The sequence below is a fragment of the Adiantum capillus-veneris genome, chromosome 18, assembly GCF_014529385.1.
Source record: "Adiantum capillus-veneris isolate H3 chromosome 18, ASM1452938v2, whole genome shotgun sequence".
Classification (NCBI taxonomy): Eukaryota; Viridiplantae; Streptophyta; class Polypodiopsida; order Polypodiales; family Pteridaceae; genus Adiantum; species Adiantum capillus-veneris.
Genome location: NC_140948.1, coordinates 118,551,474 through 118,569,726, shown reverse-complemented (window position 1 = coordinate 118,569,726; position 18,253 = coordinate 118,551,474). Strand labels below are relative to the sequence as shown.

The 18,253-nt window shown below is 45.0% G+C and overlaps 1 protein-coding gene across 3 annotated transcripts in view; it reads left to right on the top strand.

Annotated features, from left to right (window-relative positions):
- LOC147436283 (carbon catabolite repressor protein 4 homolog 4-like) overlaps positions 1 to 18,253 on the top strand; it is a 66,708-nt gene that overhangs the window by 34,079 nt on the left and 14,376 nt on the right. For 2 of the 3 annotated variants that reach the window (XM_086489211.1, XM_086489213.1), the window contains exons 2-6: positions 17,210 to 17,306; positions 17,399 to 17,439; positions 17,522 to 17,571; positions 17,705 to 17,774; positions 18,078 to 18,199. In XM_086489211.1, the coding sequence (XP_086345337.1) occupies positions 17,210 to 17,306; positions 17,399 to 17,439; positions 17,522 to 17,571; positions 17,705 to 17,774; positions 18,078 to 18,199 (380 nt within the window). Of the gene's footprint in view, positions 1 to 16,628; positions 17,022 to 17,209; positions 17,307 to 17,398; positions 17,440 to 17,521; positions 17,572 to 17,704; positions 17,775 to 18,077; positions 18,200 to 18,253 lie in introns of those variants that run through there. The other variant, XM_086489212.1, reaches the window with a different exon arrangement.

Below are 18,253 nucleotides of genomic sequence, written 5' to 3'. Positions count from 1 at the left end.
GGCCCTTCAATCACCGAGCTACGCCAAGTGCTCTGATACCATGTCAAAGTCGATGATGCAGAAGTGTGGAGAGAGAGAGAGAAATGAAAATGAAATGAAATGATATATTAACGTCTACAAAAGGCCAAAATGACCTATGAGACCAACTGATTACAATGATGAGTCTAGTACCAAGTCTAGGTACAAACAAAGAAAACTACAAACAAGGAAACTGATAGGAGTGCTACCGACTCCTATGGGTGGCTGGTAGGCTGATCAATGGTATCATGCCATAAAGGTACAAAGTGGGGATAAATGTCACCATGATACAATATAACAGTAGCATGAAGCCTATCCTGATTGACACTCTGGGTGTCGTGCTAGAATCCTGTGGATCCTCTGCCGCAATCTCCGCCGGTGCTGCGTGGCTCCCCTCCTCATCAGTCGCGGTCGTCTCGATCTCCCTAACTCTATAGCTCGATCAATGAGAGTACCGCTGGTGTGTGTATGGGTGGGAACCGAGCTCTGTGATGGTGGTGTCCCCTCTGCCTCTATGGTACCTAGACAGAAGAAATCTGAGATGTCTCTGGGACTGTCTCTATCTTTGCCCACTCAATAGAGCGTCTCTATGTCTCTGTATCTCAAGTAGGAATAGTCCGAGACATCTTTGATCCTGATATCTCATTACTCTATCTAGCGAGTCAAAACCATCTCTGAATAAACAATGAAAGCGTCCCCGTATCTCATAGTAGACTGTGCAACGACATATGTAGTGAAACTCTATCTCTGGCTCTGCATGGCATAACTGACATATCCTACTGTCTGCTGGTATGCCTCTGAATCTACCTGTCTCAATCCCAAGCTGATGTGAAGATGTGCGAATCTGGCCTATAGCACATCGTAACCCATGAGATAGATGTGTGTCCATGTAACTGGGCCGTGTGACAAATCCGTCTGTCGTGAGTTGGAGAAGATGCTCTCTATAGAAAACCCTCTTCGTACCCAACTCCCGTGCTGGCTCTATCCATGTCCTCTTGCTATCAAGCTGGATAAGATCCTGCCGAATGAGTCTAGTAGTCTCCATCCGTGTAAGAGCCAAAGATGGTGCATCAAGAGAATACTGGAAAGGGGGCAGCCTGTCCATGCTGAAACCGTGCCTCTGAAACCATGAGCTCATCTGTGCATACCAACATGATGTATCTCCCTGTAATGCGAGCTGTCTAGATGACTCAAGAGCAAGCCTAGCATACCTGTCCCTGGTGGTGTCCCATAAGCTGTGTACAAATGATACTGATCTGGTGAGAGCCTCAACCTCCATAGGTGGGGCAGCCAGCTCCGCTCGTATGATGTCATGTGGGACTGAGGCCTTGGCTCTAATCAGCCTAGAAATCATAGATATCAAGGGTCTCTCCATATTACTCCATCAAGCACTGTCAATAGACGGCCCCCAAACCTGAACCCCGTAGTGCATAACTGAAGCGACCAAAGTGTCGAAAAGCCATAGCTTTGTTCGAGGTTCCTGGAACTGAACCTGCGAACAAATCCTCTCTAAACCGCCTAGGGCTGCATAGGCATGAGTCAATCTAGTGTCTGCTGCCACTTTCAGTGTGAACCTCGGTCCACTAAAGACCACCCCAAGATATGTGTATGCATCAGTGTACTCCATATTGTCCTGCCCATATGTGAAAGTAGGTGCTGATCTCCTAACCCACTGTGGCGTGGTATTAAATACCATGACCTTGGTTTTACCAAGGTTGACAGACAATTCACTATTCTCTGCAAAACTATGCAAAGCGTCCAAATGTCTCTGCATACCCTCTGGTGAGTCTGATATCAACACGATATCGTCAGCATACAATAAAAGAGGGATCCATGTCCCAGCAAGCTGAGCACCTCTATCTCCTCCTCTGTCAATATAATCAAAGACCTCATCAATATACATACCAAATAAAGTAGAGGACAGTGGGCATCCCTGTTTCACTCCGATAGTGGAGTGAACTATGTCAGATATCCCCTCTGATGTGCGTACATGGCCCATCACTGAAATGTACAATGCCATAATCCCCCATATCAGCTCTGTGGGTACCCCCAATTCTATAAGTCGGCGCATCAATCTGGCCCTCGGTACTGTGTCAAAAGCTTTGCGGAAATCCACAAAGCTGCAGTATATCCGTCTACCATGTGCTCGACGCTCCTCAATGATAGCTCTGAGTGTAAAGACATGATCTAGTGTGGAGAAACCCCTCCTGAAACCAGCTTGCCCAGGGGCCCGTATGCCCATAATCTCTGCCCAACTGCTCAGCCTATGCTCAAGGATGGATGCATATAAACGTGCCAATGTGTGTCCTACCATGATAGTACGGTAATTCCCCGGCACTGTGGGGTCTCCTGTCTTAAAGATAGGTACAATAGTATATAATCTCCAAGACTCAGGGAATCCCTCACACATGACACGGTTGAATAACCGTGCAAGCATCTCTGCCAACAAATCCCCAGCATGTATAATGTGCTCTGCTACCAAACCCTGATGATCCTGTGCCTGTCTGGTCTTCATCCTGTCAATGGCCTCCTTTACCATCTCAGTGGTAAAGAAGGTGCTCGTAGCCGGACATGGCTGTGGTGGATCTGGTAGTGGTGGTTGTCCAGGTACAGTGTATAAAGATGCTGCATACTGCCCCCATATCTCTGTAGAAGTAATCACTGGTGGGGGAGACTGCTCATGGAATAGACGCCAAGCCTCTCATGAATCTCTACTAAGGAAGAGCTGATATAAATCTTGCTCCATCTGGACCAAGAAGGCTCGCTTCTTCCGTGGACCAAGAAGGCTCGCTTCTTCCGTCGCACTAGTCGTCGTGTAGCAATACGAGACTGTCTATAGGTGATCACTCCCAATGTAAGCTCGCGCTGTATCGGAGCTCTACTCTGTCGACACTCCTCATCATACGAGCTGTTCTGAGGCATGTGCCCAGAACGACGTCTCTGACCAAGCTGAGTGTGTGGGTATGCCTCTGTCGCTGCCCCATGTAATGTCACTGTCAGCATAGATGTGATCTCCTGCACTGTGTATACTGGCTTTGATGTGCATAAAAGCCTACGTATCTCCTCTGCATAGACTGAGTCAGTCTCTAGTGTAAAAGTATAGCGTGGATGTCTACCACCCTGTGAGGCTTGAGATGTACTGTACTGAAACGAGACTGATAATGTCAAAAGTGCATGATCTACTGCTATCCCTACAGGCCTGGGCCCCACTGTGAAATCCTCAATGTGAGAGATAAAGCTCGGATGTGTCAAAACATAGTCTATAGTGCTGGACAATGGGAAAGTCGGTAAAACTTGTAGACAATGGGAAAGTCGGTAAGCCATTCAGTATGGCTAAACTGTGAGTAGTCGTCATCTCCCTCAGGTATCTCCCATACTCTGTATGCTCTCTATCGTGTGAGCATCTCTCAAGTCCCATCGCCTCTGGCTCTAGCTCTCTAAGCATCTCCTCTGAGGTGTCATAGAAGACCGTCTGTGAGCTGCTTGTACGGGCATTGAAATCCCCCAGGAGTATGATGTCTCCATCTCTGGAGAACTCCCAGATATCATCATCAAGTACAGAGTAAGGAGACTGTCCTCTGGGTGAAGCATATACTGAAGTGCTGGGAGGAAAATAGCATATGGCGATGTACAAGAAACGTCCAGTCTCTGCCCTCAGCCTCACCCACAAGTATCTGGCCTGATCATCTCTCCGAACTATGTGCAGTAGTGGTTGGAGCTCCTCTCTGAAAAGAACTGCTACACCTCCTGATCCTCTAGTCCCATGCGCAGATCTGGTGCTTGTCCGGCAAGCTGTCTCCCATTTGTATCCTGATATGTGCCCATCTGTATCCTGATATGTGGGGCATCAACTGTCCCGGAGCCTGATGAGTCTCTGAGTAGAAAACAATGTCTCTGTCTCTGAAGCTATCCTCAAAGGCCTCCACATCAAGTCTATACGAACCATTACACTTCCAAACCGCCATCCTGAGAGTGGTCCCATAGGTCTTGCACCGTCATGTAGAGCGGTGCTCTGTAATCACTACTCGCCCATTTTTGTAAAAAGCTAACTTTCCCTTCTCCCTTGCTGCTATAATCTTTGGCATGACCTCTCTCATATGTGCAAGCTGTGAGAGCGTAAGATCATCTCCTAAAAAGATACCTGTTTTCTTGAGGGTTGGCCTCTTCTTTAAAAAGTCTTTCTTTTCTTCTATGGAGGGAAAGCGCAAAATGAGAGCCCGTCCTTTTGAACTCTCCCCATTACCTTCACTCTTCTTGCCCACTCTCCAAGCTTGTGTGTGCGAGGGCTTCTCCACCCCCATCATGGACATGAGGCTCTTCACCTCTTGGTCCACCTTATCTGAATCTTTTAGGCCGGTCACTCTCATGTGTAGAGCGCGTACCCTTCTTCGTTGTTCCTCTTCAAGTGTCTTGTTGATGATGTCAGGTGTAGTCGGGATTTCCTTGCCCTTTCCCTTCTTGACAACTTCAATCCATTTTTCAGCCTCATCCATCTTCTTTTGCGTTTTGGAGAGAACCTCCACCCATGAGGTCTTCTTTTCTCCTTCCTCCTTTATTTCTTTGACTTGTGCTCGTATACTATTCAGCTCATCGATCATTGATGGCTGAATTTCTCCATCTTCAAGGCGTCCTCCCTCTTTGGTTTCGTTGAGTTCCTTCCTAAGGGCTGAGATGCTACCTTTTAAAGCTTGAATTTCATCCCGGAACTCCTTGCGTTCTAGTTCCCTCGCCTGTTCCTCCCTCTTTTTCCATTCAAGGATTAAATTCTTCTCTTTCGTCCACTCATCCATGTGGGCTTTGCATTCTTTCAACTCCCTTTCAATGGTTGTCATCCTCTTGCTTGTGACCATGTAGTGCGCCGCCATCTTTCTTGCCTTATTTGTTTCAGTAATTTGATTCACTTTCTAAGAGAGAAGAGAGAGCGACCTATACGCACCGCATTATGCATACATTTGTTTCTACATTCATCCTACATGGCATATATTTTCTTTCCGTACGTGTCAATGTGCAATTTCTGTGAATTCTGCAGTTTCCAAATTCCTTGTAAAAATCCCTGCAGTTCTGAAAAATGCAGGTTTTTGAAAATTCGAAAGTTCGGAAAATCTGGAAAAGCCGAGATTGTGGGAATTCCTATGCAAATTCCTGCTGGAATTTTTTGAATTTTGCCGGGTGTATGAAGGGAGAGGGAGAGAGAGAATGGCCTCTCTGTTGTTAAAAGAGGGATCTACAGGGCGTGTGCAATCTCTCACAAAGTCCAGCGTGGACTCACTTGCCACCCTGGAAGGATTTGCCAGCGTGCCTTTCGAACGTAAAAAGGTAAAATCGATGGTTTGCTGGAGAACTGCAGCGCGTGCAATTTTCGGAAGGCTACACGTCGTTTGCAGCCTTCGATTTTACCTTCGTTTGCAGCCGTCGAGAGAGAGAGAACCCTCAACAAATGGCTTGCGAACAAAGAAAACGTTCTAGAAGAGAGAGAGAGAGAGAGAGAGAGAGAGAGAGAGAGAGAGAGAGAGAGAGAGAGAGAGAGAGAGATTTTTAACGTCTATAAAGAGGCCGAAATTGGCCTATGAGACAAATCAAAGTACATGAGGTGGGTGTCCTCTGTGTATCCATAAAGGATGAGAGAGAGAGAGAGAGAGAGAGAGAGAGAGAGAGAGAGAGAGAGAGAGAGAGAGAGAGAGAGAGAGAGAGAGAGAGATATGAAAATGAAATGTTATATTAACGTCTGCAAAAGGCCAAAGTGACCTATGAGACCAGAAAGTTAGAATGTGGTGGATCTGATACAAAGTCAGAGTAACAAACATAACAAAATGACAAAATGAAAATACTGTGCTAAGGAATCCTAAACTGCTAGGTGTGAATTAAGCAGCGATAATTCCCAGGCTCCATAGGGTCTCCTGACTTGAAGATAGGTACAATAGTAGATAGGCTCCAACTATCAAGCAAGCCCTCACACATGGCACGGTTAAACATAACTGCTAGAAGCTCTGCTAGTAGATCTTTGGCATGCATGAAATGCTCAGCCACTAAGTCATCATGATCATATACTCTCCCAGTCCTCATCCTGTCAATGGCCTTCCTCACCATCTCAGCGATGAAAAAAGCACATGTGTGTGGGCATGGATCAGGGGGGGTTGGGAAGGGGCGGCTGTCCAGGAACTGTGTACAGAGTGATGGATCGGGAGGGGGGGGGGGGGGGGGGGGGGGGTCTCAATGAGCTTGGATCAAGATACAATAAGCTTGTTACATAAAGTTAAACTGGATGAAGTTTTAGAAAACTCGAACAAAGAGATGGGAGAATCCATGTAGCAAAAGGTAAGGGTTTAAAGAAATCAGTATCGTAAGGAAACATTGAATAAGAAAAAGGGTGGGATTTTGTGTTTGTGGTCATGGGTGTGGGTAAGGGTAATGTTTTGAGGTTTGCTATGGAATAGGTTTATTTTCTTGCAAATGTAAGGGAGCGGGTTTCTCAACAATCAACAACTTGGTGGCAAGGGTGGGGTTGATATTGGAAAACATATCCAATTATAGGAGGCTTAGGTGGATGCCCTAATTCATAGGGCAAGGCTCATGATTAGCATGTTCTACAACCGATAGCATACATTGAGAGACAAGGACAGAGTATGGTAGGCAAAAACCAATCAGCTAAGAAAGGGCTCTTCCTCTCAGTCATCAACAATGTCAAAGGTTATGTCAACAATTTGAGCAAGATTAATCAAAATATATGTGATGAGTCAGGGATTGAAGCTTAGTGCCTTGTCGTTCTTGGTAAGAGGGGCCAGGGGTTTGGTTATAGGAGGTAAAGAATCCTAGAGGAAGAAAGGCTTAGGTTTCATAAAATGAATTTTAGTCTAAGAGCCTTCAAAAGGTATTTTAAAAGGGCGACTTGATAACCAAATCTGGGGACCTTAAAAGTTAAGAGCCACAATTGGGACCTTAGAAGTTAGAGGGCTCTGTATGGGGCCTTCCATAAAGATTCAAATTGCAATGTAGTAGATACCACAAAGGGCGCCATGTAGAGTTCTAAAAGAGGGAGACAGATAAAGTCACAAATGAGAAAATTTGCAGTAGGTTGCAAGGTTAAGCAAAAGTTTTAAGAATTTGATAGTGAACGGTTGGATCTCCAAAAGGCAAGGAAAGACAAGGTTGATAGGGTTTGCTTTGTTGTGGCAAGAGATCTAGAATTTGAGAGAACATTAAGGGCTGCCTCCGATAGCTCTTGCTTTGAAGCATCAACGAGATATGCTCTAAAAGAAAACTTCCATACAAGAAGATTCTTTCATAATTTTTTTTGTAGAACTTGGAAGCGCCATCTTGCTTTGTCTGCTCTTTGGTAGGACCGGTATGCTTTCAGAAAAGCCCACGCCTGAAGCGTTGATACCACTGTAACGGGACGGCACCATGTGCCAACGGGAAATAACAGACTAAACAACTTTAAGCACTTCAAATAACACTGAACTGAAAGAGATGCACGACACGCGAGACGCGGAGTTCCACCCCAAAAGAGAGCATTGGCCCGAAAAATTGGCGCCCCTTTCGGTATTTCTTTATATAGCTTCAACAAGGTACAACTCCCATGGCTCTGCTCTGCATCTCCTGCGGGTAGACTGCTAGAGTGAGAGCCCATGGGTCATATTTAAAGGCCCTTGGCCTCTAAAGCAGTTTACATAAAAAGCTTCAAGTTCTAAAAGCATCCTGTCCAAAAGTTGACGCTCAAAAGCTAACAACGCGATTTGCGGAAATCCGTACTACTGCCATGTCACCAGTCAGCGAGAAACCCGAAATTCCGTACACTTGCCACTTCAGCAGCTTGCAGCACGATTCGCGGGTGTCCGACTGTCGTGCCATGTCATCAGTTGCTACGCAAGTCTTCTGCATGTGTGATTGGGTCTTGCTTTCAGTGGCTTGACACATCAGTAGTTGTGTGACATGTTCAATGTCAGGATAAGACTAGCTCTCCTCCTCTGAACTGCTAGATGGCCTCCCATGCCTTCCAGACTTTTTCAAAAATCTGCTTTTCTGGCTTTTTCTTTGCTTCTTCCGCAGTTTCTCATCTTCTTTGGAATTAGAGGGCGACGAACTATGGGAACTCTCTGAAGACGAAGAAAAACCCAGGTCACCCTCGAAATGAGCACGCTTCTTGGATCTACTTAGTACTTATCACCTTCAAAGTCGACTTCCGAGCCAAATAACTGGGGAAATCCACTGGTTTTTTCTTCTTCCGAGAGTGCTTCAAACCTTTTCGTTACCGATTCATATTCTTAACAAGAGCTTTGTCAAACAAATTCTGTACAATTTTCGCTTTTTTGTACTTGACTTTTCTTTCAGCGTCCTTCTCGCTTTGGGAGGAGAATTGACGGCCTTTTGCCATCTCAAGTGAATCTCATCAATCGGGTAATTCTTTAGATGCTTCACATATTTTGGGTTTCTGAAGTACTAGATCAATCTTTTTACACGTCAACCTGCAGTTGACGTTTGTACTCTGTTCGAGCAAAATTCTTTGCCGAAAATTCGCCTAAATCTCCGTTGGTTTCTTCAATTCCCACGCTGGGTTTAAGCTTTTCTTTATCTCCCCGTGAAGGGGTGTCGTCTCTGTCATATTCTCTGTGAGAACCCATGTGTGCTGCAGAAGGGATCGAATCCTCCGTAGAAGAAGAATCGTTCTGAGCTTTGATACCACTATCACAGGCTTGGACACTCCAAGTGAGAAATCAATAGCAACACATGAACAGAAACTGCAAAATCATTGAACTTGATTAGAGAGAGAGAGAGAGAGAGAGAGAGAGAGAGAGAGAGTCGACACGGCATGGGCACGGCGGAGTTTCGAGCCAAGACGCACTAGCCCCAAAGATTGGCGTCCCTTCCGGTATATTTCTTTATTATTTTGCTCACAAAGTACAACTCCTCAGGGTCCAACTCTTTCTAAGACTCTGCGTCCAGATGCTTTGCAGAAGAGTGACCCCAAGGGCGCTTATAAACTATACAAGGGATACCCACAAGTAGAGCCCCAAAAGCACTTATTCCAAAAGCACTGCAACCAAAAGCAATTTTGCTTATAGCTTACGTAAAACTGCCCAAAACAGCCAGCAACGCAAAATGCGAAAATTCGTACGGCCTGCCACATCAGCACCTACATTGCAAATTGCGGAATTCCATACAAATTGCCATATCAGCATGTCAGTGCGATTTATGGAAATCTCAGCCAGAGATCAAGCTCTTGATTTTTAGGGTTTTAGGCCCTTCGGCCAATGCTTCATAAGTTCTTGAAGTTGGTGGGTTAGGTTTTAAAAATTGTACCAAACTACTGACGTGTCAAAGCCTAAAGAATGGAGTCAACGTACAGATGTGGCCGAGGGGCCTAAACCCTAATTTCTGCCAGAAACCCTAACTGCTGAAATCCTAATGCTGGGAACCCTAACCCTAAAACCTGCAAACCCTAATTCTGAAAACCCTAATTTTTGGAAACCCTAACCCTAAAACTGCAGAAACCCTACCCTAACCCTAAGGCAGCAGACAGATTCCGAAAATTGCGCTGACATGATGACATGGCAGGCTGTACGGATTTTCGTAAATTGCGTTGGCAGCTTTTTGGCTTTGCTTTTGAACCAGAAGCTTTTGAGTTTTAAAGGCTTTTTACTATAACTGCTTTTCAGGCCAAGGGCCTTTAAATATGAGGCTAGGGCTCATTCTCTGGCATGCTTCAGTACGAAGGTGCAGAGTCTCGAGTACCGGCTTGTACTGTGTTGATGCAATATAAAGAAATATTGAAAGGGGCGCCAAGGTTTGGGGCCAATACTCTCTGGGGTGGAATTCCGCCACTCCGTGTCGCGTGTCATCTCTCTCTCCATTTCAGTTCAGTTGTTATTTTGCCTCACACCCAAACACTTTGAGAAATGCATAATTCACCGGTTTACCTGTCCATGCCTCTTCTGGAACTCCCCCATCCAATGCCGTTGAGGGTGACCGATTGATTAAGTACACAGACATACTTACAGCTTCCGCCCAAAGTTCAAGCGATAGGCCTGCATGTAGCCGCATGCTTCGTGCTCGTTCCATAATTGTCCTGTTCATCCTTTCCGAAATCCCATTTTGTTGAGGTGTCCTTGGGGTTGTCCTTTGCCTCCGAATTCCATTGCTAGCACAAAAGCTTTCAAAAGCTTGGCTGCAATATTCACCTCCATTGTCGGATCTGAGGCGTAAAGTTGTTTAGTCTGTTCTTTTCTATTGGCATGTGGTGCCCGTCTTGTGATAGTGGTATCAGAGCATTAGGCGTGTGCTTTTCTGAAAGCATACCGGTCCCACAAAAGAGCAGACAGAGCTTTATTTGAGGATATCTTCGCCCTCCAACCCGGACTTATTGGCCACTCCGACCCTTACTTCATCGCGCATCGGGCGCGCTCCCGTCTTCACCGTAGTGTCTTACAGGGCATAAGCCAATTAAGAACCCAATACTTGGAATTCATGGATTCAACAGAATATTTGCAGTTTCTGCTCAACGAGCTTCACGACATTCTTTCATGGCATCCTCAACAGAATCTTCCAATGCTGCAAGGTTTTCAACAATTTTTGAACTCCATGTTACCCCCTCTGATGCCCCAGGTGGTACCTCCTCTGGCACCAGATAGTACGAGAGCTTCCAACCGGCAACCTTCTCAGCCATCTGTCCCGATCGGGGGAGTCTTCAGGAATATGGTGCAGCCATCTGACCCTGATCCAGTGCAACCACCTTTGTCACAGCCATTCCCCCCATCTCCACCACCACCACCGCCACCAGGCTACAATGGTTGGAGCCCATATGGATACCCTTATTATCCATACCCGTGATATGCGTCAAACCAACCCAAAGATTTCAAAGATGGTGGCATGACAGTCAAATTTTTCACTTTTTCCGGGTGAAAGATCGCAAGAAAGCATTGCAGTTCCTACAACAATTCGACAACATCTATGCTTTAGGGAACTATACAGAAGAATCCAAGATTTCTCGAGCAGCGGGATTTCTTACAGATAATGCTATGCAATGGTGGAGTTCAATCGCGACACAACCGCATGCTCCAAGGACTTGGCAAGCTTTCAAGACAGTTTTTGCATGTAGTTACATGACTTTTATGTTTGAAGTGCGGATTTTGGCAGAATGGGGCAACTTGAAAATGCTTGCCACTGAAACCATGGACGAATATAAACAAAGGTTTCTCGATGTGTACCTTCCGGTGTCCTTCTTTAGCTCTGTTCCCTTGGAGGCCCAATGCGAGCGATACACCATTGGACTACCATCACCATTGCAGGAATATTGTCTATATAAGCAAGTCTCTACCATGCAAGAACTTATGGACCATGCCGCGGTCGGCTACAAACTGATGAAGGGAAAGGTAGAGTTTACCATAGAAGAATCTCCGGCCACTAACCACAACTCTCAGCAACAACGAACAAATTCTCGAGAGTCTCGTGAAAATCAACCGCAAAGGCTTCGTTTGACACCTCAACAACGAGACACCTTCTACAAGAAGGCCGATGCTTTGGATGTTCAAACAGGGCATAATCATTCTAATTGTCCCAAACGCACTGATAGACCAGAGGAGCCGACGCCCGCACCATCGGTCGACAGAACCCCAATGCCACCTCCTGCTAAGAGAGCTAGACCCGCTATTGGACTAGTTCCTGATATTTATGGCATACGCCTTGAGAGTACAAACGAATTGTGTCGAGCATATGGCAAAGTCAATGGTTTCAAAGCCCTTATTTTCTTTGACCCCGAAGCTACAGAGAACTTTATCCATCCAGAATTCTTAAAGCAGATGCACTTTGATTATGATGCAGAGGGTGGAGAAATTGAAGCTGAGCTAGCCACAAGGCAAACTCAGAAAGTAGTACCGCTCATTGGTGCTCTTCCAGTGACTATTCAAGATTATCATGGAAAAGCTGATTTCCACATCATGAAGTTGGGCAATTGTGACGTTCTATTAGGCATGCCTTGACATGACAAGAATGATGTGACTCTCCAAGTCCGGAACCGAACCATCACCGTGATGCAGAAGGGCAAGCAAGTCGTCCTCAAAGTTTGGTTGTCCGAACAAAATCCTGAATGAGCTCTCTAGTTGTTTTATAGTTAGATACTTTTGAACTTTGTTTAAGAAAGTATTGTTTGAAACTTTGTTTGAAATGGATGGTATCTGTTTTGAACCTGTTTTGGTGCTGATTTGAATTGTTTGACTCTGGTTTGATACTCGTTTCAATGATTGGTGATTTTACTCGTGGGTGGAGAAGTGATAAATATTGTTTTGGTATTGTTTGAATCTCGGAACGACGCAGGCCGATGCCTGGGGAGCGTTTCGTTGTATGTTTGAAAACCTCTGAACGACGCAGGCCGATGCCTGGGGAGCGTTTGGTTGTATGCTTGTGAAATAATTGTTGTTGTGACTCCCGGCCCGGACCTGGATGGTTATGCGGGAGGAGTATTAAGAAGTCTGAGCAGTGGTTACTCTCAGCACCTCCAAACAACGCAGGCTGCGGTCTGGGGGGCGTTTGGTTGTAAAAGGCCTCTATATTTCCCGGCCCGGACCTTTTTAGGTTATGCGGGAGGAGTGATGAGGGAGTCGTTGAATATCTCCTGGCTCGGACCTTGTTAGGTTATGCGGAAGGAGTGTTCATCGGCAGCTTTATGTTTCTATGTCTTGTAACATGCATATGTGAGCATTTGTGTTGCATTGTGATGTGCCAACCACTGAATATTCCTAATTGGATGAGATTGCCTGGGTATGTAATTTTAGTGCATCAAGACACCCGTGGAAGATCAGTACGGTCTGGGTGTGATGGCTAATTTTACTACGCCGGAATATCAAGAGTTCTGATCTGGAGAAAGGAGAAGATAACTCCTTGATCAAAAGAGCAGAAAGGAGAAGCTAACTCCTTAATAAAAAGAGCAAACTGATTGTCCCTCGGAATGTCCCTCGGAATTTTTTTGAACTAACTTGAGTTGTTTTGCAGCCTGCAGGTATGCTGTAATCGCGGACGATTACTCTCTTTCAAGAAGGGGAGATGTAACAAACTGCTGACGTGTCAAAGCCTAAAGAATGGAGTCAACGTACAGATGTGGCCGAGGGGCCTAAACCCTAATTTCTGCAAGAAACCCTAACTGCTGAAACCCTAATGCTGGAAACCCTAACCCTAAAACCTGCAAACCCTAATTCTGAAAACCCAAACCCTAAAACCTGCAAACCCTAATTCTGAAAACCATAACCCTAAAGCCTGCAAACCCTAATTTTGGAAACCCTAACCCTAAAACTGCAGAAACCCTAACCCTAACCCTAAGGCAGCAGACAGATTCCGAAAATTGCGCTGACATGATGACGTGGCAGGCTGTACGGATTTTCGTAAATTGCGTTGGCAGCTTTTTGGCTTTGCTTTTGAACCAGAACCTTTTGAGTTTTAAAGGCTTTTTACTATAACTGCTTTTCAGGCCAAGGGCCTTTAAATATGAGGCTAGGGCTCATTCTCTGGCATGCTTCAGTACGAAGGTGCAGAGTCTCGAGTACCGGCTTGTACTGTGTTGATGCAATATAAAGAAATACCGAAAGGGGCGCCAAGGTTTGGGGCCAATACTCTCTGGGGTGGAATTCCGCCACTCCGTGTCGCGTGTCATCTCTCTCTCCATTTCAGTTCAGTTGTTATTTGAAGTGCTTAAAGTTGTTTAGTCTGTTCTTTTCTATTGGCACGTGGTGCCCGCCTTGTGACAAAAATCCTAGCCCCCTTCTAGTCCCCTTGGCCTCAACTTCTTCAAGGTTCTTCTGGATTGAGTTTTTCTTGTCCACTCGTCCATTTCTCTTCTAGTTGGCCATGCCACATCATCACTTTGTGACAGTCTTTCTCCGCTTTCGGTCTTTTTTGCTCCCGTACTAGAGTCAGAGGAAGAGGAACTCTCTGAACTGTCAAAAGAGGATGATGATGAACTGGGATCATCCTTGATGCAAACACGCTTCTTCGGTTTATTGGCGACCTCAAAGGTAGATTTGCAACCCAAGTAGGCGGGATAGTTGCTCTCGACTCTTTGTTTGTGGCTGCTTCTTGGTCTTCATGAGTCTGCTCTGGCTTGTCGCTCTACAACTTCGTCAGATTCATCTTCGAGTACACTTTCTGTCTGTATAACGCCGGTGTGGGTTTCTTCTTCAGAGTGGACTAGAGAGGCGAGTGAATGGTGGCATGCCATCGAGAGTGCACCTTGTCAAGTGGATGCTTCATCAAAATTTTCACATACTGGGGATCCTTGGAGTATCGTATCATCTCTCGAGCACAATTGTTGACTGTTGTTGATGCTGTATCTCCATTCTTTCAAAGGCTGAGGATGGAAGTAGACCATACTCCTCTCCCGATTCCTCAAAAAGGGGTCGGCTCTTGTTGGAATTCCCATTGGTTTCTTCTTCACCCAAGTGATCGGGTGCAATAGTTTCCTCTTGGCTGGATTCATCGACTGAATCTATGTGTGCTGCAAGTAAAGGGATCGGATCCTTCGTAGAAGAAGAATGGTCTAAGCTCTAATACCATTGTAATAGACTTGGACACTCCAAGCCAAAGATCTGAAGCAACACACGTGAGAGAAACTGAAACAATTGAACACAATTTTGAGAGAGATTATACGATGTCCGGGCTGATCCGTAAAGCTGGTCCACGTCATTACTTCCGCGTTTGTAGGGTAGAGAGTCTTCGGCTGGTTAGTCCATTTGTTAAAGGCCCTTGGTGGCCGTAACCCCTAGGGGTTGCCACGCCACTAATTTGTGACAGTGGTCAAAGCTCGGAGACATGTTTGATCAAGATTGGACGATACAAGTGGTCACCCTACTTGGAGAGTTATCTACTGTCACAAACTGTTGACGTGTCAAAGCCATGAAGAATGGAGCCAACTTGCAGATCCTGGCTGAGGGGCCTAAACCCTAAGAAGAACAAGCAACAGAAGAAGAAGTCCTAACAACTTATAGGGACCCCGTCTGATGGGGCCCCAAGTGACATAAAGGATTAGAATAAAGCTGGACCCTCACACACACAAAGCGTGGAACTGATGACGTGGCAGATTTTTTAAAATTACGCTGACAGTGCTGACGTGGCAGGCTGTATGGATTTTCGCGTTTTGCGCTGACTATTGACGTGGCAGTTGTACGCTGGCAGCTTTTTGGCATTGCTTTTAGACCAGAAGCTTTTGAGTTTGCAGGCTTTTCATGTAAATTGCTTTTCATAGGCCAAGGGCCTTTAAATATGTGCTAAGGACTTATTCTCTGGCATGCTTCTTGGAGAAGGTGCAGAGTTTGGAGTATTGGCTTGTACTGAGTTGATGCAATATAAAGAAATACCGAAAGGGGCGCCAAGGTTTGGGGCCAATACTCTCTGGGGTGGAATTTCGCCACTCCGCGTCGCGTGTCGTCTCTCTCTCTCTCTCTCTCAGTTCAGTTGTTATTGAAGTGCTAAAAGTCTGTTCAGTCTGTTCTTTTCTATTGGCACGTGGTGCCCGTCTTGTGGCATCTCGGTTATGGAAAGTGCATTTACTAGTACTTGGCTACCTTGGTACTTACGAAGTTGCGGGAGGAGTACGAAATGGTTGCAAAGGCATTACAATTTATGTCTACGGATCACAAAGGAAAAGCTGAATTTTGACAATCTCAGCTTGTTTTCTATTTAAGCGGAAGCCGCCTTACTCTCCCAAGGAAGGTTCGAGTTTAGAGAGGTGATGAATCAGCACATACTACATTGGAAACTAAAAAGAAGCGCCGAAGCTGTTGTTATAGTTGTGGAAAGCATGGTCATTTGTCTCGGGATTGCACATCCAAAGGCAAAGGCAAGAGCTCTCCAACGGACAAAGGCAAAGGCAAGCTTGATGAGGAAAGCAATTTCAATGATTCTACTAGGGACTCAACCAAGTCTACTAGTGTGGTGCTGGCGGCACTGACAAAAGCTCTAGCTTTCCAGTCTTGTGGTAGGTGCAACAACATGCTTTAGCTAGAAAAAGGCATGTGAGCGACAGAGAGGGGCAAGTGGTGGCGGGCGCTCTGATACTTGATTTATACTTGTGTGTTGGAGTTCAAGTCATCAGTGGTTGGATCGTTGTGTTTGTGTTCAAATCACATTGCATCTAGCAAGGAACCAACATGGGGTATATAAAACACTACGGATGTGCTGCAAACAATTCATTGGTGTTGGCAGGATTACGTTTTAAAGTTCATTGTCTTGAAGAATCTTGGAAGTTTTGTGGTCTGTAGTTCAACTTTCTATGAAGCAAATGGTGCTCAAGATGGCATCATCATTATAGTGACAAGTTGACGGTTGCAAATCCCAGGTGTATCCAGTAGTAGACGTACTACTAGAACTTCTTTATCCACTTGGTCTTCCTGCATACTGAGAGTTGCAAAGAGGGCGTTAAAGCTATACATCTTAAGCGAATTCCCCATGTGATCCTATTTTTTAGGCATTTTGTACTTTTTTGACATGATGAATTGGGTTGGGCAATTCAAATGAGGGGTATATTAGAAAACCTCGCCCCTATTGTAATAAGCGTCTAATTTATTGGCGAGTTTCTTGGTTCGGTGAATCTCTCTCTCTCTCTCTCTCTCTCTCTCTCTCTCACATGTTATCTCTCTTTACGCTTCTGCATTGCAAACTTTTTCTTGGTGGTAGCGGTTCAATTCAGCATGTACTCTTAACAGTGGACAGAGATGGTTCACGCTTTATGCAGCCAGTGGGTTGCTCCCGTTGGCTCTTCCAGCAGGCAATGGGCTCGTACCACTACGTTCCTCATAGTTTCGTAGGATAGGATTACATGACATTATTCTCTGCCACCCTGGTTCATTTTATGCGACTCCTATAGGCCACTTTGAACGAGGAGCATTTGTACATATTTCTCTTCACCTGCAGGGTTGCCTGAGGACAGGCTGACTCAAGCATCCTCAAAGACCATCAATACACAGTAATACCACCTGTTTTTCCTGCCAAAAAAAAAAGAGAATGTCGATGGCTACATGAGCAATGTAAAATCTTCTAGTCTTCTCAACGTGCATCGTTGAAACCTGGTGCTCATGTTTACCGCATGACTTTTTATTGCCTAGCTACATAAACATATACAAGTAGCTATATAGGACTTTATATTATAAAGTATATATGTGTTGTGACGTGTGGGAACGAGGTGGATGGTTTATTATTGAACAAACATTTGCAGAGAGCCAGCATGGTGTCAAATAATAGCACACCTCGATACAAACCTATTTTCACTCCACTTGGCGATTCAAGTAACAGTTGTACTATTGATGATGAGGGTGAGCCAACTACAAACTGGAGTTATTGTGCCATTTGATTTGGTGACTGGTTTTTAAAAGTTGATAGCAACTGATGTACTCTTTGTTGGTAGTTTCTTCTTTCAGGCTTGTTTCATACAACATTCTCGCTCAGGTTAGCAATGTGTAATTCTCTTACCCTAGGTTATTATTAGTTGAAACATGTCACAGATGTTGTGCTGGTGTCTTGAGTGCAGTCCTATGTGAAAAGCGCCTACTTTCCACATTCTCCATCACCTTGTCTCAGGTAGCAATTTGAACACTGAAGTTTGTGGCATTAAAAGGAACTAATGAAATTTGACAGTCATTTGACAATTGAAAGTTTTTAGAAGGTTATTTGAAACCACAGTTTGAACTAAAAACTTTCTTTCGCTTTTCAGATGGAAGGTGCGATCCAAGGCATTGCTAGAACGTCTGCTTAGTTTTGAGGCAGATATTTTATGTCTACAGGTGATTCTAACTGTTTATTTGTAGGAACGAGTATGTCTAAATGCACTGTGTTGTGTCTGTGTATGCAATATTCCTGACAAAAGTGCATTTGCACATACACGCATTGTGTCATTATACTGGTGATGTAACAAGACAAAACCTATGCATATGTGTGAGCCAATGGTCTGTGTGGGCTTTTGATTTGAAGCTTCTGGCTGCGGTTGATATATTGACCTTTTCCGACTTTGAATGGATCTCATGCACGCCAGTATGCAAGTTGAATAATTTTCTTGTTATCTCACATCATCTCCCTTTCTTTAGTAGGAGCTGGATGAGTTTGAAAGTTTTTTCAAGGGGCAGTTGGACAGCCATGGATACTCCAGCATTTATGTGAAAAGACCTGGAAAGAAGAAGGATGGCTGTGGCATTTTCTATCGCAGTTCACGGTTATCCACTTGACATTATATGTTCTTGATTTGGTGGTATAATGATCTCATTGT